General features: G+C 40.6%; 1 protein-coding gene and 1 long non-coding RNA gene across 2 annotated transcripts; one reads left to right on the forward strand and one right to left on the reverse strand.

Annotated features, from left to right (window-relative positions):
- The first annotated feature begins 1287 nt into the window (after positions 1-1287).
- LOC137642300 (uncharacterized) lies at positions 1288-15929 on the forward strand. The gene is made up of 4 exons (XR_011044739.1): positions 1288-1417; positions 4592-5291; positions 6963-7197; positions 15512-15929. It is a non-coding gene; the product is annotated as an uncharacterized lncRNA (long non-coding RNA).
- Positions 15930-16313: 384 nt separating this feature from the next.
- LOC137643369 (uncharacterized protein FLJ40521-like) lies at positions 16314-19006 on the reverse strand. Its single transcript, XM_068376198.1, has 6 exons — positions 18990-19006; positions 18371-18541; positions 18033-18275; positions 17600-17938; positions 16830-17474; positions 16314-16713 (listed from the first exon to the last, which is right to left on the reverse strand). The coding sequence occupies exons 1-6, from the start codon at positions 19004-19006 to the stop codon at positions 16314-16316; spliced, it is 1815 nt and encodes a 604-aa protein (XP_068232299.1).
- Between the last annotated feature and the right edge of the window lie 3031 nt (positions 19007-22037).

Raw genomic sequence — 22037 nt, forward strand, 5'->3', positions numbered from 1 at the left:
CCAAAAATACCCTATAAATAGCTCCAGGTTTGTATGTTGGGAAAAATACAAATTATTTCCTAAGTTGTTATTTTTACGCTACAGCCTCTGTTTAAACATGTACTTGGCATCCGTTACCCTTAACAGACTTAATATACCAAAACAGACTGTTGTAAAATAAAAATTCTAACATCGAAATCTGACATAATCACTAACTTTATTTTTTTTCCTGAGCTACCAGGAGGGACAAGGTGCTCTTAGGTCCCTCCGTACCCAGGTCCCTCCGTACCCAGGTCCCTCCGTACCCAGGTCCCTCCGTACCCAGGTCCCTCCGTACCCAGGTCCCTCCGTACCCAGGTCCCTCTGTACCCAGGTCCCTTTGTGCCCAAATTTCAATGCAGTTTACTGCTAAGAGCCAGTGCCTTATAAATACCAGAGAAAATTGCTGTTATCTTAGCAATTAGATATATTAAAACTTAGAACTGATTATATGCTGCATTGTATTTGTAAGGTACATTTCTGAATTAACATTGAATGTTGAGAAACAGGACAACTGCTGTATGGCAGTAAGAGGTTATGGGTAAAAGGTGACAAGCATAACTTAGGCTCGCCAGCAATATGAACATTCAATCCAAAGTTGATATGAAAATATAAGTTTACACATTACTGTAACTCTGTCCAAGTGTATGTTGGTTAATGAACTAAAACTAGCTATCCAATAAAAGATCTTTGCTCCACCGTTGTTGGGTTTGCTTGCAATTAACCAGTTATTGCTCATCTGTTCTGGCAAGGGTTATATGTTACTCTACGTGTTAGCCGAGGGGGCAATTATTTTGCCAGGCGAGAATTCTGTGACCCAACAACCTATACACCACCCAACTGCATGAAATAGCTGGTTATGGGTGGGAATTTTTGGTGGCATAAAGCCAGATGGCAAGACATGATTTTGGTTCCCATGGTTAATGAGCTGATGAAAGCTACGAGGAGTTATCTTTATAAAGCATCTCAAGGTGAAGAGAATAATTTCATAATTTGTGGCAAGGTTGTTAAGTCTTTGATTAATATTGGAATCTCCATATTTTCAATAATTCACATAATATTATGGATACTGCTATTTGTTCTTAAGCTAAACATGGAGAACATTAGTGTTATGTGCTGTTACAGTATTTTTGTTTTTGTAGTAGAATAAAAAGCTCAATACTTTGTGTAATACTTTACATGTTTCTCCACCAGGTAAAAATAGTCCCAATACCAACAATCACACCAAGATCTGTTTTATGATGAACTTTTATATTCACAGCATGAAAGGTCTGAATGTCACCCCAACCAACTGGTGGAAACTATGACATTGTACCCTCGCTCAATTCTAAAGAGTGCTCTACTAAGAGTCTGCCCCCAAGGAACTTGAGAACCTTTATCTTCAACCTCTTAGACTAAGGTAAGTAATAATGTAAATATGCTAGATCTTAGGATATTTTAATAATGATCTGCAAAGTCAAGTTGCTGTTTATTGCACATCCATTACCTCTTTGCAAATCCATACAATTATGTATGTCAAGAAGATTTATTTGAGAGCAAAGTGAGTCTAGTTGAGCAAAATCCATTTGATGGACATAACGTAGATTAAAGAGTAGGTTATTATATTCAAGTTCCACATCAAATTCATGATCCATAATTTGTTCCCACACATCTTACAAACCTTCGTCATGTATTTAGAGATTGGTCAAGCATGACCTATAATCGGCCTTTAAAATTGGATAAGTTGGCTATCCAGCTGGTGAGAGGGTGGGGTAAGGAGCCCCAGTTCCTACTCCAGTCAGAGAAAATTTACTTTTACGTTGACCACTGTCATAAATTAATGTACAGACAACACATTCCAAAATTATTCATTTCCTAATTTTTTGTTTAAGTCTATGTTAGTTCTTCATTGTGTAATGGAACCAAGAAGTTCATTGCCAGTGGATAAATGGGTCTAACGGCTTTAGCTAGAAAATTCCTCTGTTCTTAGTTGCATTTCTGTCCAGAGTTATCCCGGCACGTTGAATGCAGTTTGGGCCCATTGGTTAAGTGACAGGCTTCACCCTGAATGGGGCCAAGCGAGCAAGACGTGTATTAGGTGACTGGGTAATGACCAGGAAAATGCCGATTGTATTTTTTTTTCTTGTCCTGTCTACAGCTGTCACCCCTTTTCATACACGACTGTATAGGTACTCAGAGTAGTAGGCTGAATAGGTTAGGAGTTTTCGGATCTAAATCAGTGTTTTTCAGGTTTTGTGTGAGGAGTCCCTTGGCCATTGGGCTGTCTTTCTCACGGCTTCCTGAGGTATTTCAAATAATTCATCAACAACTGGAGGGAGTTAGTAGATGAGGCTACTTCTCCATGGTTCTCTTTGGGCTACTTGTTTCAGGTTTTTTTCGCTGACGGGAATGGTGAAGGGTGTGGTGGTCCATAGTGACAGGGAGCCTTATGGTTCCCTCCTTAGCACTAGAAGATGGTTAAGTTATTTGGTACATTCCAGCAGGGCATATAAGTTTCCGGTGCTAGGAGCCAGGAACAGTGAGTGTCCTTTGCTAAGTAACTGCTTCAAAGGTCCCTGGAGTTACCCAATTCATTTCCAGTCTTTGTGATCCACTCTCTTTCTCTTTGGCATTTGCCCCGACCCTTATATCAGTGGGCCAAGTGCTGCTGCCCTCCCTGTGTGTCAGGCGTTGTACCTCTGGCACTTCAATTTGTGTGTTTGCAGGGAATGAGTGCCTTTCCTTCCCCCCTGTGGTGATTTGCCCCAGTGGTGTGGCTTCTGTGTAACAACCAGTGCAGTTCTCCCCTCGAAATAATTGATGTTTACGATAGCATGGACCTCATTCGCTATGCCTCCATTCTTATGTTGACAGGCTTCACAGAACTCCACAAGGTGTAAGACCTGCCCTAGAAGTTATTGGTCATAATTGGCCAGGGATTCAATTGATGACACAAATAACCAATTGCTCTAAGATATTGCCTTTAGTCTATTCAGGCTGTGGAAATTTTTTGCTCCAGATGACTCCACACCTTGTTTTGTGCTCATAGACATGACTTTTGCAACCCTAATACTGTGAACATAAGAGAGTGGGGATGTAGTCGACTATCATTTCAGTCTAATTCGACAAATAAGGAAGTTAATGCAATGACTAGCCTATAACCAACCTCCTGGTTGGACCACTAGTCAAAAACATGGCCGCCTCTATCTCTTCTCATGATTTGTCAGATCCTTAGAGCAAGAAGAGATCTGAAGAGCTCTGTCAGACGTGGTTACCTTCCTGGCTCACGAAACTGCAAACAAGTGGACCAACTGGGTCCTTATGTGGAGATATGCAGTTGCTTTCAGATCTGCCAAAAAAATCTGGCACAATGTCCTTGATTAAAAGAATTCCCCATTTAATCAAAAGCCCAATGCTCTTACCTCCTTTGAAAATAGAAGGGACAGTGGAATTCTGAACGAAATCTAGGGACATCAGGACAAACACTGAAGGTGAATGCATAAACTGATGTCAGCCCTTAAGAAATCGTTGACGATCTTCAGATCGAGATTCCGTAAACCTTCAGTCTCTTCCTTGAGAAGAGACCTTTTCATGCCTGGTTAGATCAGGCCAGAATAGGAAGGGGCTCGAGAGGAATCACTAGAAACTGAAGATGTCTACTGAAACTAGAAAATGCAGGTCCCTACTGCAATTACTTGAGTTGGGATGTGTCTGTCTGGCTACTGACCCAGGTTTTACTGGGCAGAGGAATGGATGGTAGCTATCCTTCAACAATAACGAATCCTCTACCTATTCTGATATATCCTCCACTTATTTGGATAAATCATTCACTTATTCGAACTTGCATTCCTTGATATTGAGCTTTGAAGTTTTATTTTAACAATATATTCATTAGTACCTGATCATTAAATAGCATTTCAATCTTCCAAGCCTTGAAACTGATTTAGAATTTCATTAGTACCTGATCATTAAATAGCATTTCAATCTTCCAAGCCTTGAAACTGATTTAGAATTTTTTTTTCAAAATCCATAGTCAATAATTATACGAAAACTACCATCATAAGATAGATAAAAACAACATGCTCTTACTGTTCTGCATGAGGTGTCATGTTAAAGTTATTTCTTATATTTCAAAGTTACTCTTCATCAATGTGTTCTTACATAATGGATTCCTTTTAAGTTCATTGAATCGAAGATATGAATATTTCATTTTCCTTGGTGTCCTGAGTATCAAAGGTAGTTATTAAATTCTTTTGATTGAACGGCTTGATTGATGTAAAGACCTTTCCCATATTTGTTGGAATAATTTTGATAGAGAAATATCAGAATTTATCTATAACGGTACAAAATTCCTACTAATGCGGAAAAGTAAAATAGTTAAAATCTAGTAAAAGCTTCATATTTTTTCAATGTAGTTAGTCACTTTTTGTGTAGATAGTGTGTTCTCGGGCTGAAATATCCGTATTTGAACAATTGTATTATACATTATGAATGGTGATTTCTATTTCAGTCCAAATATGCTGGTATTAATTAATGTAAAGCCTTCTGCTAGTTTTTATTGTTTTTTTTTTTTTATATCTAAATGTTTTTGCAGGTAACTGCAGGTTTCATTAAGATCCCAGGAAGGCTTGGGTTCAACACCCCAATGAAAAACCGCGTTTTGATGAAGTATACTACCCAAAGAATATTGATCAGATTTGCATACAAATTTATTACAGATTTGTGGTGTGAAATATCGTTATGCATGAATTTTCGTTTTACTTGCAAGTATTTGCGGTGATTTTTATTTCCCTTTCTTACAATCCCAATTAGAGTTACACATTTTTGGAGGATCCATGCTATGTTAAATTAGAATTCATGATCTGATAACCAGAAAATTTCGCCATGTTACCATTGAACAGTTGATCCTAAGAGAGCTCAAAGGGTGTAGAACTGTCTATCAGAGTCTGTAATAAGAAAAATAACGATCAAATGTTGTTTGTATTATAGTCAGTGATGGCATATTCGCTTTGTTTTGTTTGTATTTGAGTATACTTGATCTTTAATATTGGGTGGCTAGTTTTTGGGTTCTGTCATTACGTTAAATCATAGTGATTAACTTTATTTTGCAATACTTTTATCGTATTTTTTTCTCAAGTATCACGGTATTGCATCTATTTTTTTTCAGATTTGATAATTGGAGAAAGGTTTAGTTGCTAGACTGACATATTGTAATGTGGCATGTTTGGATTGAGTTGTCCTTCCATGAGGATTAAAAAATGTCATTAAAGTAAGAAATGCGAATTTTCAACGAAGTAAGTACTTCTATTTCAACTTTACTATGGTTTCCAGGAACCATATTTGTTCATTGTCATTGTTGTATTTGTAGGCTACTGTTATGAGATCCTAAAAAAAATCTGCTAGTCTTTACATAATAAAAAATAAATTCATTTAATAACTCAGCAAGGTGCTAGTAGTAACAGTTTATTCATATATATAGGCTTATTTCTGTAATAATAAATATATATATATATATATATATATATATATTTTTCTATTCTCACTTATTAAGAAAAAAAATGCATTTGTAGTTTGAAGAGTTACCTAATCAATGTCAATATCAATGTCACGACAATGCTAAAAAGTATGAAAACATTTAATGACAGTTCCCAATTTAAAGAAACTTTCACTATTTGCAAAATTTTTTATTACTTTACAGAAAGGAAGAAATATTTTGAGTTATTTAGAAACATAAATTTTAGTAATGACAAAATACTAGCTCTCTATTTACCTGTTTTATGGAAAATTAAGGTGTCATGAGTAACTCGCAGAAAATGTTTGCAAAAGGTTTAATAGATTTTTTGGGGGGAGCTATGGGATGTTATTTCAAGATTAAGCTGAGTCTCTCTTTCGAATTATGAAAATTATTTTTTTTTCAATTATAAATGGCATTGGAACTAATTGTTTAGTTGCAATGTTCTTTTTGTTTATTTCCTATGTATACCTTGTTCTATACTTATTTTGTATTAATAGAAAGGCTATCTTATAATTTTAAGCGCATTCTGTAAAGTGAGCTTCACTTAAGAAATTACTTTCAGAATAGCTGTTTCCAGTTTTGTTAACCTAGGGCTAGGTCCGGTTATCAGGTGCATATGGGATATGCAATTAAAAATTGTCCTATGTACGTTAATCAGATTTTCTAAGATTTTAGCTTAGCAACTTATAGCTCCAATAACTTTTACGTGTGTTGATAATAATAGCATAAGTTCTGTTTTCACTGGATCTAATTTGTATATGTCAGAATATTTAGCTTTTTTTTTCAATTTGATATATCTTTTTTTTTTTCAATTTGATATCTAATGAAGTAATAAACATTTTGGATATAAGGTTGGTTGTATGGATTATTGGTTTTACTGGAATTATCTCAATTAGGCATCAGTCATTATAGCAAATTTTAAATGAATTTCAGCATCCTAGATTTTCCAATATAAATATATACTGCTTCTCTATTATGAAATAGTAAATGAAATATTTACTTAACATTGGAGTAAAATTAATTTTACAAGTTGCCTTGGTGTGGGAGATATATTTATGATAGTGTTTTTTAAATGCACCTTTTTATACCGTAACCCAATACAACATACAATATTTTCTCTTTATCATATGCTGTAAAAATCTTAGGCTATTTTGAAAGGACCATATACATGTATAAGGGTCATGGCACATGGTTGACACATCAAAAGTCAAATTTGTAACTAATACAACTTTGAATCATTTTTTATATTGTATGACCTGAGCATTGTCTGATTTAAGTATTTGCAATTACTTTTCCAATGGGTTTCTGTATGTTAATTAGGAGCCCTGCTGCTTCTGCAATGGGGAAAGATAATTATGAAAATAGTTTTATGAATAAAGATTTAACTACCTTCATTTGTATTGCAAAATAGTAGCCTACAGTTTTGTGATCAATATGCACACTTTTTCAGATGCAGAAGAAATTTCTTCACCGCTTTGGTTTGGACCAGTACATCTGAAAGTAACTTTTTGTGACCTGAGTAGATTACCATAAAGATTCCAGCTATTGGAAAATCCATCAATTTAATAATGTCTTCACTGCTGAAGCTAAATACTAAAAGTATGATGTTCCACACTGAGAGCAGCTGACATATTTTCTTCAAATTGTGAATCTTGATGGGTCATTCCAAGATCATACCTAGTAAGGTTAGGATTTTTATATCCCAGTTCAGACAACGACAAACCATCATCATTACAGAGTATTTGGTATATATTAATAGACTATGGCTTAATTGATAATTCTCTTAAATTATATAGGTTGTATTTCCTCGGCAATTCTAATTTCTGGGTCGAACCTGTGGCGCCCGGTGAAAAGTCCTTCTTGTATATCTTTTCTGATAAAACTTTCCAATTATACCAGAGAAAGATAAAAGCATGGAATGCTGAGGTTACAACCCTCGCGCGAGCACCTTTTGGGTGTCGTGTATAAAGCAAAGGCGCGTGAAATCCACTATTCACAGGTTGTCTTCCATTTAGTTAATTCCTTCGTCAAAGGGATGGGCCGATACAGAGGCCCTAGACACACCCCCATCGCCGCACCACCCACGCCACGACGCGAGCGCCATCTGAACTTCATCCTTCTTTTTGGAATACAAAGTGTTGAATTGTTTTGTTGTGCTCTCGGTCTTTTTTATCAATCGTGGATTTATTTTGTCATGTCCGAAGCTCCATCTTCACACATTCCAATGTTAAGTGCCATAGTTTGTTTTGACAGTATTTTATTGTACCGGGCTTTTGTTTTATATCCAGTATAGTCTGTTTTATTATTCCCGTCTGGCCTTTCATGGCGGCCATTGTTTGTTCACTGTTTGGGAATTCATCTTTGTCTGCCCGTTTAGTTCTCTGTCACTTAGGTTCTTGGTTAAGTCCCTGGCCTTATGCCTTTAGAACCGTTATTATTTTTATTTTTATTTTTTTGTGTATTTATACTCATGGTACTTTTTGCTAGTAAGTCCAGCCTACGAACGAGATAGCGATTTAGCTTTGTATTTGTTTAGTACCCGCCCCTCCGAGGCTTTCGTCACTCGACTGTGCTATTTATTTTAAGTTTTAGCAGTTGCTATTCTTCGATCGTAGTGTTTTATGGATGTACAGGTTTATTTTATACGTTTATAATAGTGTTGTGTGTTTTTTAGTCCTGTTTTTGTGTTTAAGAGAGCGAGAGCTTGGGGTCCCCGTTTTCTGTTCGCAGTCACGAGTTACCCCTTTCTCTCGTTTTCTTTCTTAGCTCCGGTGGGGGAGCGGATTTCCCGTTTTCCGTTTTGTGCGTTCAGCGGGTTCTCCCTCCCTCACCTCTCCCCCTCTGGGTGGATGATAACTTACGAGTTATCTATTTTTCGTGACTTTTCAATTGTTAGCGTTATTTTGGTCCGTCTTTCGTCCTCTCCCCGTTACGGCTCGGGAGTAGTTATGAACGTTTTCCACTCCGCCTGGAGTTATACTCCGCCATGAGGGATTCTCAATAACTTTCGTTCTATTGTTATATTTATATTGTTTACTACATGGGACGGGCTTCATATTGTTTAGATACGACCCTCCGGTGGCCCTTACTTCGGTCTCAGGCCACGGCCATATCCACAATAGCCTTTGTTATTACAACTGTGTTTGTTATTCACAATAATTATTCAGGACCTTTCTTCTCCCTCCGGCCTCACCGGAGATCGTAAATACGCTTTACTATAATCTAAGCTTTAGTCTTTAGCTGCGGCTTAGCTTTTTATCTTTCACAATTGAATTATTAGCCACAATTGAATTATTCAGGGCATCTCATTATCCTCCGGCGTCACCGGAGGTCGCCCAAACACTTCACACTTATAGTTGTCTTAGCTAATTAGCTAAGGCTCCTTTATTCAGGACATTTCATTACGCTCCGGCCCCACCGAAGCTCCGGCTTCACCGGAGGTCGCCCATACACTTCACACTTATATTTGCCTTGCCTTTAGCTAAGGCTGGTGTTTATATTTATTTTAAGGGCATGTCACTGCTTCCCCGACCCTTGGAGGTCGGCGGATTGCTTTAAGCTAATTATCCTTATGTCATTAACAGACATTGGGTGCATTACAAATATACAGACAATTGAATATTAAAGTGCCAACAATGGTATGGGGCGGTATCAACTTAAAGTTAATATTCAGTTGTTTGGTCAATGCAATATGGGTGCTTAGGGAATTCAGTGGGTGCCGGAACTCTAAAATAATAGGTTTTTTATCCCTTATCAGAGTTTCAAGCAACACCAGACTCATGTCTCCTTTCTTTTACAGAAGGCCCGTTGTACTGCTGAAGGATGCTCTGCCTCGTTCAGCGATCCCGTTGGGCATGACCTCTGCTGGTCTCATGCTCACTGCTCCATTCCCTTTATCCAGGAACCAGGACAGGCCCAATACCCAGTGTGATTCCCGGATTTGTGCTCGTTCTGTTACGAGTTGTCGTCAGTTCTGCTGAATGATGATGTAAGTGGGTTTTCCCTTTGTTCCTTATTTCTCGTTGGCAGACACTACTATAGACATGAATATGATATACACAGTATATTTGGGAGGGCAAACCCCCTCCTCCATCACTAATCACTGCAAATCTTACAGGCCGATGATGTGTCTCTTCGGTCAGCAAGGGCTACTCTTTGTCCGTGGGTGTCGGGCTTTGGCAGGAATGCCCCGTCTGGCGCACCCTATCTCCTCGATGGGGATATGGCCTCCTGTCTCTTCCCAGGCTCGACTACTGCTGCAGTCTCCCCTGACCTTGCTGCCCCTTTAATTGAAGAAGTCAGGGCTACCATTTCCGTGGAGGACGAACCCCTCGTACCGATGGACATGGCGGGTCTGGATATAGACGTAGAACCCAGGGACGAGCAGGTAAGTGGTGCCGAGTTGGTGGAAACCCTTTTCTCTCCTACTCCCTCTCCTACCTCTTCCTTTCTAGGTTTTGATAACTCTAAGGCTTCTCCTCGGGATCCCTCTGCCTCCGTACGACCCAAGGTGAAGCCACTTCGAACTTATAAGACTTCAGCTTCAACGTCACCGGTCCCCGGACCCCCGACAGCTCCTGATATTCATATTGCTCCTCGTAAAACCACTACTCCTAAGAATTCTAAGTCTACCAAATCCAAGAAAAAACCAACGGGTGACTTTCAGGTACCCTGGGCTGATCTCCTCCCCATCCAACTGATCAAAGGATTGGTCAGGGATCAAGTTCAACATCACTCTGGTGCAATAATAGAGATTAAGGATATGATGGCTACTCTGATCCGCGCCGGAACTCAGTTTCCTCCCCCTTCTGCCCCAGACGCATCGAAGCTGCCGCCCTTCGATAAAAACAATCCTTGGCGGTTTGCTTTGCATGCTCCATTCGTAGATGGTTCCCTAACTCTGGAGGGCAAGGGCACCCACCCTCTAGAGGACCTGGAGTTCTATCCCCCGGGCCTAGCATTCCCGTTCAATGGTTTTGTACGGTTAAAGGAACATGCATTGGTCCGTATGGACAAGGTACTGAAGGAAACGGTCATATTTCCAAAAGAGCAGGCCCAGGCTATCTGGGCCAGAACACTATCAGAGTGGGGGTGTATTAACTCCAAGCTCACCCCACACAAAGGTTCCTACACTTTTTTTACGACAGCGGCCTCCATCTCTTTGCCGCTCATAGATAAAGTCACAGAGCTGACTATACAGGCCATCAAAGAAGGCTCTTCCATGCCGGCTCTCAAGGAGACGGACCCCACCTCTTTGCTTATTCCGGGTTCCTCGGCAGCCTAGGATGCTGCGGCCTCTACCTTCACGGTGGGGAAACTAGACCCGGACTGTGCCTCTACTCTTTTCTCTGAGAAGCTTCCCAGATTAATAGTCTTCTCAAAACTGAGTTCGAGACCCGTACTAGACTTGCTAGGTCCCTCCAATCCATCACCTCCATGGAGTCCCTAGCATCTCTTTACCCAGAGGAAACGCTGTTCAGAGTCGCCACAAAGAAACCGCTGCTATCCTACCAAATAGATCTCCATGACTTCTGGTCAGCTCGGGTTAGTTGCAGGAAGTTCGTTCTGTCGGAGGCCACCATCAGGCATGAGCCGAACAGACTGATAGCTTCCTCCTGCTGGGGTAAGACCCTCTTCCCTCAGACCGAGGTGGATAAGGTTCTTCAGGATGCAGCGAGGGCAAACCAGAATTTGCAGGTAAGGTGGGGTCTCTCAGCCAAAAAGAGGTTCGAACCCCAGAGACACACGTTCTTCAAGAAGAAGCAGAGGTTCAGTCATTACAAGGCGGCCCGGGGTACCTCGTCCCCACAGCCTTCCGCGGCCTCGACTTCTCGACAACAGGCGCCTTCTCAGCAGGTAGTCTACCTCGCTGCTCCCCCTGGTACACAGCCCAACCCCTCTTGGATGCCCTCACCTGCATACAACCCTGCCTACGAATCCTCCGGTTCCTTTCGTGGATACCAAAGAGGGAGTTCCAGAGGTAGAGGACAGTTCCGCCAACGTGGCGGGCCTAGAGCAAGGGGTTCCCATGGAGGGAGGGGCCCTAAGTTCACTCCCTCCCAATGATGTGATGCCGGTAGGAGGGAGACTTTATCACTTCCGGGATCGTTGGACCTAAAGTCCATGGGCTCACAGCATAATATCAAGGGGCTTGGGTTGGAAATGGTCACAGGGATCCCCTCCTCCACCGGTGACCTTCTTCCAGAGACCCACTCCCATCCTGGAAGAGTACACTGCGGAGTTACTCAAGAAGAGAGCAATCAAGCGGGTTCGATCCCTGAAATTCCAAGGCCGCCTGTTTACAGTCCCGAAGAAAGACTCGTCGGCGTTGAGGGTAGTTCTGGACTTGTCGAAGCTCAACTCTTACATCCTTTGCGACAAGTTCCGTATGCTGACTATCTCTCAGGTACGGACCTTAATTCCCCGTGGGGCCGTCACCACCTCTATCGATCTTGCCGACGCCTATTATCATGTCCCAGTAGCTCGAAACTTCTCTCCTTACCTAGGCTTCCGTCTCGGCAAGAGAGCCTTCGCATTCAAAGTCATGCCCTTCGGTCTCAGCATTGCCCCCAGGGTATTCACGAAACTGGGGGAGACGGTGCTCGAGCAACTCAGACAGCAAGGGATACAAATCGTCGCCTATCTGGACGATTGGCTCATTTGGGCCCAGTCGCACCAGGAATGCAACAGAGCTACGTCGAAGGTACTCCATTTTCTCGCCAAACTGGGCTTCCAAGTCAACCTCCGGAAGTCCCGCCTACAACCATCAAGCCTCTTCGAATGGTTAGGCATCCGTTGGGACCTCTCAAAGCACAAGCTCTCCCTTCCTCCCAAGAAGGTGAGGGAGATAGCTTCCAAGGTCAGGAACTTTCTCAAACACAAACAGGTGTCCAGAAGAGCTTTAGAACGAGTCCTCGGCCTACTCCAGTTTGCCTCACTGACCGATCTCCTATTAAAAGCCAAACTCAAAGACATCAATCGAGTTTGGAGAAAGAGGGCGACAATACCTTTAAGAGACAAGACCTCGAAGATCCCCTCTGTCTTGAAAATGAGACTACAACCATGGTCCGATCGGAGGAACCTCTCCAAGTCGGTTCCTCTACAGTTCCCCTCTCCACAAGTGACAATTCATACCGACGCGTCTCTGAGTGGTTGGGGGGGGGGGTTACTCCCAACATCAGATGTTTCAGGGCTCTTGGTCACCCGCCATGAGACAGTTCCATATCAGTGTTCTCGAAGCCATGGCGGTGTTCTTGACCCTGAAGAGAATCTCCCCTCCGAGGTCGACCCACATCAGAGTAGTCTCAGACAGCACGGCCGTAGTCCACTGCCTCAACAGGGGGGGGGTCCAAATCACCCAACCTGAATCAGATCCTGGTCACTATCTTCACCTTGGCAGCTGACAAAGACTGGTTCCTGTCAGCAACTCACCTAGCAGGAGTCCAGAATGTGATAGCAGACGCATTATCCAGGACGAGCCCACTGGAATCGGAGTGGTCCCTGGACATGCACTCCTTCCGGTGGATACTCAGGCTGGTTCCAGGTCTCCAGGTAGATCTATTCGCGACCCGACTCAATCACAAACTCCCATGTTATGTGACACCGAACCTGGACCCTCAGGCTTATGCCATGGACGCATTAACCCTGGATTGGAACCATTGGCAGAAGATCTTCTTATTCCCTCCAGTGAATCTTCTACTGAAAGTCTTGCACAAACTCCGCTCCTTCAACGGGGCAGTAGCTTTAGTGGCACCTCACTGGCCAAAGAGCAGTTGGTTTCCTCTCCTCCTCGAGTTGAAACTCCGTCCCTTCCGGATCCCATTCCCCAAACTGACCCAGGTGGTCCAAACTCGGACTCTGTCAGACTCCTCAAGGATAGCCAAAACCCTAACTTTGAGGATTTCATGAAGTTTGCGGCACGTAGGGACGCAAACATCGACCCAGATAATGTCCTCTTTATAGAATCAGACAAAAGGGACTCAACGATTCGCCAATATGATTCGGCGGTTAAGAAACTAGCGGATTTCTTAAGGACTTCAGACCATTCGGTTATGACTCCTAATTTAGCCATCTCCTTCTTTAGATCCATTTTTGACAAAGGCCTAGCAGCTAGCACTATAACCACCATTAAGTCAGCTCTGAGGAAAGTCTTCCTGGTTGGGTTTAACATTAACCTGGCGGAGTCTTATTTCTCATCTATTCCAAAAGCATGTGCTAGGCTTCGACCTTCGGTTCGTCCTCAAAAGGTCTCTTGGTCTCTAAATGATGTCCTCAAACTGGCTTCCGACACGGACAACGAATCCTGCTCTCATATCACTCTTCTTAGGAAGACGTTATTTCTAACAGCTTTGGCCTCGGGTTCCAGAATCTCAGAACTAGCAGCCCTCTCACGAAACTCAGAGGACAGGTCTCTCCCCAGAAATAGATTTTTCCTTCGTCAAAATCCCTTTTATAGAAGTGGATGAAAACATAGTTTCATTGTTTATTTCTGAATATTTAAAATATTTCAGATGTACACCATGCACTTTAATTTGAATCGGAAGCCCTAGTCAGCAATATAACATACCAAGTTAGTATTTCGGTAAAGTTTTTTTTATGGTACCATGACCAAATTATTGAATCATTAAATTAAAGTTTTAGCATCATTGAATTATTATAAGTTTTAGTAATTAATGTCAACTTCCACTACAGGGATTTAGCGAGACTAAAAAGTATTTTTTGTTCAGGCAAAACACAAGTTTAATATAATGCAATTTTTTTTTTATTAAATATTAAACCTCTGAACTCTTTCAAAATGTTTACATATATACTTAGCCATGTCGTTTTGAGACTCCTGGGAAAAAAAATATTACCTATGAAATTGAAGCTGGTTTGTCAAAATCAGTATCAGTTGTATTAATGCCGATCTACGTTCTATCAATTTATCAATTATAGCAAACAGATAGGATATATATCTCGGCAATTTTTTATTTAGTTGAATATGGAAAAAAAGAGAGAGATTGTTAGGTAAGAGGTATTTTCATTTGTTTCCAATGGAACTTGATACTTTTAACATTCTCCTTAGTGTTTTGGACTTCCATAAGAATTTTCATGTAAACAATAGCATAGTAGGAATTAGAACCATATATTGAATTACTGGCATAGTAACACATACTAGAAATTAAGACTGTGCTGTAAGTATGTCAAAATTTGTGATATCAGATTCTACATAGCGAACTTGAAATGAATTTTGGCATACAGGATATTAACTCAAAATGTTGGTTCTCGTTTTAATAAAACCTCTAAATATAGAACCCACTTGACATTGGAGTAGGAATAATTTTACAACTCTCTTGGTTTGGGAAATGTGTATGGAATTAATGTTTCCTCCTCTTAATCATTGTGATTTTTTTCATTAATGAGTCGGCTCACTAAGCCAGCCATCCGTCTTATTTCATTGCTCTTAATTTCTTTAAATGCCATAATCCACCTAGCCATTCTCCTCTGTTCTCCCAAGCCCTGTTTCCTCTTTTTTTTTTACATTATCATAGGTCTTATTATTGTGCAATATAGTTGTCTACTAGCTTGATTGATACTTAATTCCACTTTTAACTTCACTAAATACAACACGAAAGATAAATACAACACGAAAGATACTCTTTACCCTATGTTATAGACATCTCGTGATTAGAAGCATCATGAAAATATGTATTTATAGCACAATATCAAGCATAAAAACTATTTCATAACACATGGCTGTCATATCATTAGTCTAATTGGTTTCATATATAACTATGAATCACTTATGAAATAAGAGAATTTATGCTTGTAAATTTTCAATTAGTTTCCATGTAATGAGCATTTGTTGTAGTTCCTTTAATGTTGATTTTAAAAGTAGTTATGAGGATAAATTTAAGACCGTAGATTTGTATTAATTTTGAGACTAAATTGGAGAAATCTCCACTAATTTTAATTTTTTCTCTATTTTTGTATATATGATTAATGTTTGTATTTTTTCAGGAGCTCAAAATGTCGTCATCATTTAGTTTCGGGGCAGTTACTCTAAACTAATTATCTGTGACCTAAGAATAGCAGAATACCTTGAAACTTAATTCTAGCAACAGTATACAATGAATATGATGCCCATCCTATTAAAAGCCAATAAGAATAAAATGGAGTTTCATGGAGTACACCTGCGAGGATGCCAAATCACCTGTCCAAGATGGTGCCCCGTGCCTCGTCCGAGATGGTGCCCCGTGCCTCGTCCGAGATGGTGCCCCGTGCCTCGTCCGAGATGGTGCCCCGTGCGAGATGGTGCCCCGTGCCTTGTCCGAGCTGGTGCCCCGTCACTCGTGCGAGCTGGTGCCCTGTCCCAGTCACTTAAGACTCAATATTTCCTTAAAAAACCTTTTATTGGTTAATTTCATTATGGAAAAGATGTTAAGTTTTAAATGGAGAAGGATTTTATTTCCCTTTTAACATGTTTTATTGCTTTCTAAAAACTTAACGTGCTTTATTACTTTCAAAATACTATTTTTCTCAGACGATACAAATTATAAATTATATAGGCAGTATACCAGAGTTCTATTTTTATGGGTATTAGGATTGGGTAGAATAGTTTGATCAGTGACTGTCCAGTTACAGGCAATCTATCCTGATGTTAGCTATCCTGATGTTAGCAAGCACCCATCTGCCTGGTGATGGTTGTGGTAGAGATAACCCATCAGCCTGGTGGTGGTTGTGGTAGAGACAACCCGTCTGCCTGGTGCTGGTTGTGGAGTCAACCCATCAGTCTGGTGGTGGTTGTGGTAGAGATGACCCGTCAGCCTGCTGCTGGTTGTAGAGATAACCCGTCTTCCTGGTGGTGGTTGTGGTAGAGATAACCCATCAGCCTGGTGGTGGTTGTGGTAGAGACAACCCGTCTGCCTGGTGGTGGTTGTGGTAGAGATGAAGGTTGTGGTAGAGATAGCCCATCAGCCTGGTGGTGGTTGTGGTAGAGATGACCCGTCTGCCTGGTGGTGGTTGTGGTAGAGATGACCCGTCTGCCTGGTGGTGGTTGTGGTAGAGATAACCCGTCTGCCTGGTGGTGGTTGTGGTAGAGATAACCCGTCTGCCTGGTGGTGGTTGTGGTAGAGATAACCCGTCTGCCTGGTGGTGGTTGTGGTAGATATAACCTATCAGCCTGGTGGTGGTTGTGGTAGAGACAACCCGTCTGCCTGGTGCTGGTTGTGGAGTCAACCCATCAGCCTGGTGGTGGTTGTGGTAGAGACAACCCGTCTGCCTGGTGCTGGTTGTGGAGTCAACCCATCAGCCTGGTGGTGGTTGTGGTAGAGATGACCCGTCAGCCTGGTGCTGGTTGTGGTAAAGATAACCCGTCTGCCTGGTGGTGGTTGTGGTAGAGATAACCCGTCTGCCTGGTGGTGGTTGTGGTAGAGATAACCCATCAGCCTGGTGGTGGTTGTGGTAGAGATAACCCATCAGCCTGGTGGTGGTTGTGGTAGAGACAACCCGTCTGCCTGGTGCTGGTTGTGGAGTCAACCCATCAGCCTGGTGGTGGTTGTGGTAGAGATGACCCGTCAGCCTGGTGGTGGTTGTGGTAGACACAACCCATCTGCCTGGTGCTGGTTGTAGAGTCAACCCATCTGCCTGGTGGTGTTGGCTGTGGTGAGCGCCACCCATTTGCCTGGTGGTGGTTGTGGTAGAGATGACCCGTCTGCCTGGTGGTGGTTGTGGTAGAGATAACCCGTCTGCCTGGTGGTGGTTGTGGTAGATATAACCTATCAGCCTGGTGGTGGTTGTGGTAGAGACAACCCGTCTGCCTGGTGCTGGTTGTGGAGTCAACCCATCAGCCTGGTGGTGGTTGTGGTAGAGATGACCCGTCAGCCTGGTGCTGGTTGTAGAGATCAGCCGTCTGCCTGGTGGTGGTTGTGGTAAAGATAACCCGTCTGCCTGGTGGTGGTTGTGGTAGAGATAACCCGTCTGCCTGGTGGTGGTTGTGGTAGATATAACCTATCAGCCTGGTGGTGGTTGTGGTAGAGACAACCCGTCTGCCTGGTGCTGGTTGTGGAGTCAACCCATCAGCCTGGTGGTGGTTGTGGTAGAGATGACCCGTCAGCCTGGTGCTGGTTGTAGAGATCAGCCGTCTGCCTGGTGGTGGTTGTGGTAAAGATAACCCGTCTGCCTGGTGGTGGTTGTGGTAGAGATAACCCGTCTGCCTGGTGGTGGTTGTGGTAGATATAACCTATCAGCCTGGTGGTGGTTGTGGTAGAGACAACCCGCCTGCCTGGTGCTGGTTGTGGAGTCAACCCATCAGCCTGGTGGTGGTTGTGGTAGAGATGACCCGTCAGCCTGGTGCTGGTTGTAGAGATCAGCCGTCTGCCTGGTGGTGGTTGTGGTAAAGATAACCCGTCTGCCTGGTGGTGGTTGTGGTAGAGATGACCCGTCTGCCTGGTGGTGGTTGTGGTAGAGATAACCCATCAGCCTGGTGGTGGTTGTGGTAGAGATAACCCATCAGCCTGGTGGTGGTTGTGGTAGAGATAACCCATCAGCCTGGTGGTGGTTGTGGTAGAGATAACCCATCAGCCTGGTGGTGGTTGTGGTAGAGACAACCCGTCTGCCTGGTGCTGGTTGTGGAGTCAACCCATCAGCATGGTGGTGGTTGTGGTAGAGATGACCCGTCAGCCTGGTGGTGGTTGTGGTAGACACAACCCATCTGCCTGGTGCTGGTTGTAGAGTCAACCCATCTGCCTGGTGGTGGTGGCTGTGGTGAGCGCCACCCATTTGCCTGGTGGTGGTTGTGGTAGAGACAACCCGTCTACCTGGTGGTGGTTGTGGTAGAGACAAACCGTCTGCCTGGTGCTTGTTGTGGTAGAGACCAACCGTCTGCCTGGTGCTGGTTGTGGAGTCAACCCATCAGCCTGGTGGTGGTTGTGGTGGAGATAACCCGTGTGCCTGTTGGTGATGGAGGCAACCAATCTGCCTGGTGATAAATCTTCTCTCATCAATTGTTGAATTTGACATCCTTCTGCTTGACATCCTTCTGCTTGAAGTCTGTATTAAGTTTAATATGAGAAGCTTAGATTTTCCTCTACAAATTTTCCTTTTCTGCATCCACATGCAATATAACCTGCAAAATAGTTAGAAGGTTATGGCATAGTTATAAAAGATTAAAATTATGACTTTATAAAAGATTAAAATTAACATTTGCCTATAGACCCCTATCTTCTCAACTATGCTAAAAAGCAGTGAAAAAACCTATTGTCAAATATTTAATCTTAATTAAAAGTGGTCAATCCTAATTACAAGATAAACACAATCTGTATATAAAGTAATTACAACAAATCCATAATGGCCACTAAGGCATATTCATGGGCAATTGTTATCCTTAAAGAAAATTTTTGATTGCCCTATGAAAATATTTTCTTTCGGCATAAAAACTTTTTCTTTCAGCATATAGTTTGTTTCTGTAAGTTAACAATGGACAGTAATTTAACAGCACTTGCTCTCCCCTGTCATTGTTCTTTTTACTTTTTAAAACATAAATTGGGTTTATAGTATTCATACCTATATCCAAAACTGTTCCCATCAGCAGTGTTATAGTTGAGAAACTTTATTATGATGCACTAGGAAAACTGGTTGCTTAAACTCGGTCCACAAATACATGGAGGGCAAATACTCCAATTTTGAGGGTGAATTAAGATCACTAGTGCCAATGTCGGACTCATGCCCTTTGTTAAAGCAGTGGATGGGTGCCCAAATAGGGACCACGTCGCCTGAAAACTAACTACATTGTCCTGTGTTTTGTCCGACGTGCAGTCCAACTTTGCCTGCCTTTTCTTACTGCCTGCCTTAACGTTTCATATTGTAACACTGTAAAAGATACAAATATGGTTATATATGAATATCCACAATGCATTTCCGTCATGTTTAAAGTCATTGGGAAGACTAGCAAACAGGCTTATGGAAGCCCAAAGAAAAAGGTAATCAAATAAAATACCGATACACATGCATAAAAAAAAAAATGTTTTACCATAGTAAATAGCCAAGTATTAATAAAAATTAGCCATAGGCCCTTATTTAAAAATATACCCATTGTTTAGTTGAAGCATTAACAAAATATACATTAAAGATTTATGACCCTTTGATCAATTATAAAAATAAGGCATATAGGACCCTATAACTATTTTTTCCTTTATCACTAAAATAACTAAGGAAAAATAACATTCTATTACTTCTATTTGTAATACGAAAAGATGCCCTCAGAAACCCAATTCCAGAATTTACTACTAAACTGATCACTTGAGACTATTTAATCTATATGAAGTTTTGAAACTAGATTAAAATTATCTTTATTGAAATTATCTTTATTTGACCAAATTTTCTGAGTATCACTTCAAACTATTCAATGCCGTTTGGTTAGCTTAGTTAACACTTATTACCAATGACATCACTCTACCAATAACTTTTATGGCGTAAACGTTTAAATCTTAAGGGGCCAATTTAGATTAATAGCTATCTAGTTAAAGATTTACTTTAATTCTGTTCAAGGTAATTTAGAATAATAGCCATCTAGTAGATTTTTTTTCTATTCTGTTCATGATAACCTATACTAGGGGCATCATATTTATATCATACATGCAGACAACTTAATAAATTCTAAATTTAAAAGCTTTATTAAATCAAACAATTCAACAGATTCCTAGGCATGTAACTATATGTCTAGAAAAAATTACTAGGCTTAAGCTTTAGCTAGCCCTTTAGGGTGCATACAATACTAAAAAAAACACTTGAGGCTATGTACCAAACTGACAAATCGAAGTTTTTGTTCAAAAGCCTACATCACTTTGAAAGATAATGTAACTCCTAACATCAGAGACCATATTAAAAAAAAACTTAAACATTTGTGCAAAATTCCATGAAAGTTACTTTTGAGCTTTTAATCATTCAACTCAAGGAGAATTACTTTTTGTGATAACTTCCATAAAATTTTAATGCAGATCTACTACATTTAGTATTGTGAATTTACTGCATTAGCTTTTTATCATGTTAAGTTCATGAAAAGGAGCAACCTACATCAAATCTTACCAATAGTCTACATTTAAAAAAGTGCCAACAGGTTTGGCAAATACTTCTCCTAGTTCTATTTAGACCCTCTCTCAAATAGTATTTTAAAAATGTAAAGCTACAGGATATATTTTCCCTTCAATCATATTTGGTGAAACCAGTTTCGGCCTTCATTCAAGTACCTAAAATTTTTAAATAAATGTCCAAAGATTTCATTTTTTATCCAAAATCGAATAAACAAGTCTCCAAGTAAAACTATGTTAATTATAAATTTTAACATTTCACTCCACAAATTAAAATACAAAATTCTTCGATACAATAGTTTGTCCAAACTTACACTATAATGGTAATACCAATTAGAATGCCAGTCAGAAGGATCTTTTAGAACCCCTCCTGCTCTGCCTTTTAGAACCCCTCCCCCCTGCTCTGCCTTTTAGAACACACACCCCCCCCCCTGGCTCTCCCTTTTAGAACACCCCCCTTATCTGCCCTTAAATATCTTCTAAACATCTTATTTTAAATTTATTTTTTTGACCAAACTAACGAAAAAAGCTAAGGTGCCTTTTAACACTTAATTAGTAAACTAAGATTGCAATAAAGTTAATTTTTAATGCAAATTATATTTTTCATAATATTTCTGCTGGATATAAAATAAGATTCTAATATTAATGAAAAGATTCCTTTAACAAATAGCTGGTACATTAGGCATTGATTTTTTAAGTGACCATTATAGTTTTAATATTTTATTAGGCATAAAAAAAAATTTCACTGGACTATTTACTTGTTACCGTACGCCATTAAAGCTTTGTACTGAAAAGCCATTTCTGAAATTCATGCAGAATTGGACTTAAAAATACTGTGACATTAAACTTAATTTTTTTTTTAGCAGGCAGAGTTATCTAACGTGTACGCATGGGAATAAAACTATCGATCAATATAATGTCGAGGAATAACTGCTATAATAAAAATTATATCATGCATATGAAATAAGCCTGCAAGGATAGGAATAAAACCATAACTGATATAAGGTTTAGAAGAAAACTTGGCAATAACCTTTAAACTTTTAACCAGGCCATGGGAATTAAAGTTATAAGCAAAGGAATAAAACAACAATAAAAGTTTTAGAAGAAAGACTGCTATAGCAGAACTTTCCTACGAGGCACAGCATGCATTCACAAAGTTAGGAATAAAACCTATCACCAGCATAAGGTTTAATTGCAAATATAATGGTTGATAAAGCCATATCACCCATATATTAGTTTATTCAAGTGCTAGAGTACAGTTTATTGAGTACAGTTTATTGAGTACAGTTTATGAATTTCTATACACACATCCAAAGTATTAGTTTGTTCAAGTACTAAAGTACAGTTGCTAAAGTACAGTAGCTGAATTTCTTACTTCGCTTAAATTTTTGTTTGGCAAGATAAACAACTGATTCTATCAGCGTAAAACTTTACTGGAGCCAGGTCCTCATAGAAGAATC

This window comes from Palaemon carinicauda, chromosome 6 (assembly GCF_036898095.1).
Source record: "Palaemon carinicauda isolate YSFRI2023 chromosome 6, ASM3689809v2, whole genome shotgun sequence".
In the NCBI taxonomy this organism is placed as follows: domain Eukaryota; kingdom Metazoa; phylum Arthropoda; class Malacostraca; order Decapoda; family Palaemonidae; genus Palaemon; species Palaemon carinicauda.

Coding starts and splice junctions, on each gene's coding strand:
- LOC137643369 (XM_068376198.1), bottom strand. Junction 18,276..18,370: donor CAACCAGCACCAGGCAGACG/GTTGGTCTCTAC, acceptor AACCACCACCAG/GCAAATGGGTGGCGCTCACC. Junction 16,714..16,829: donor AACCAGCACCAGGCTGACGG/GTCATCTCTACC, acceptor CTCCACAACCAG/CACCAGGCAGACGGGTTGTC.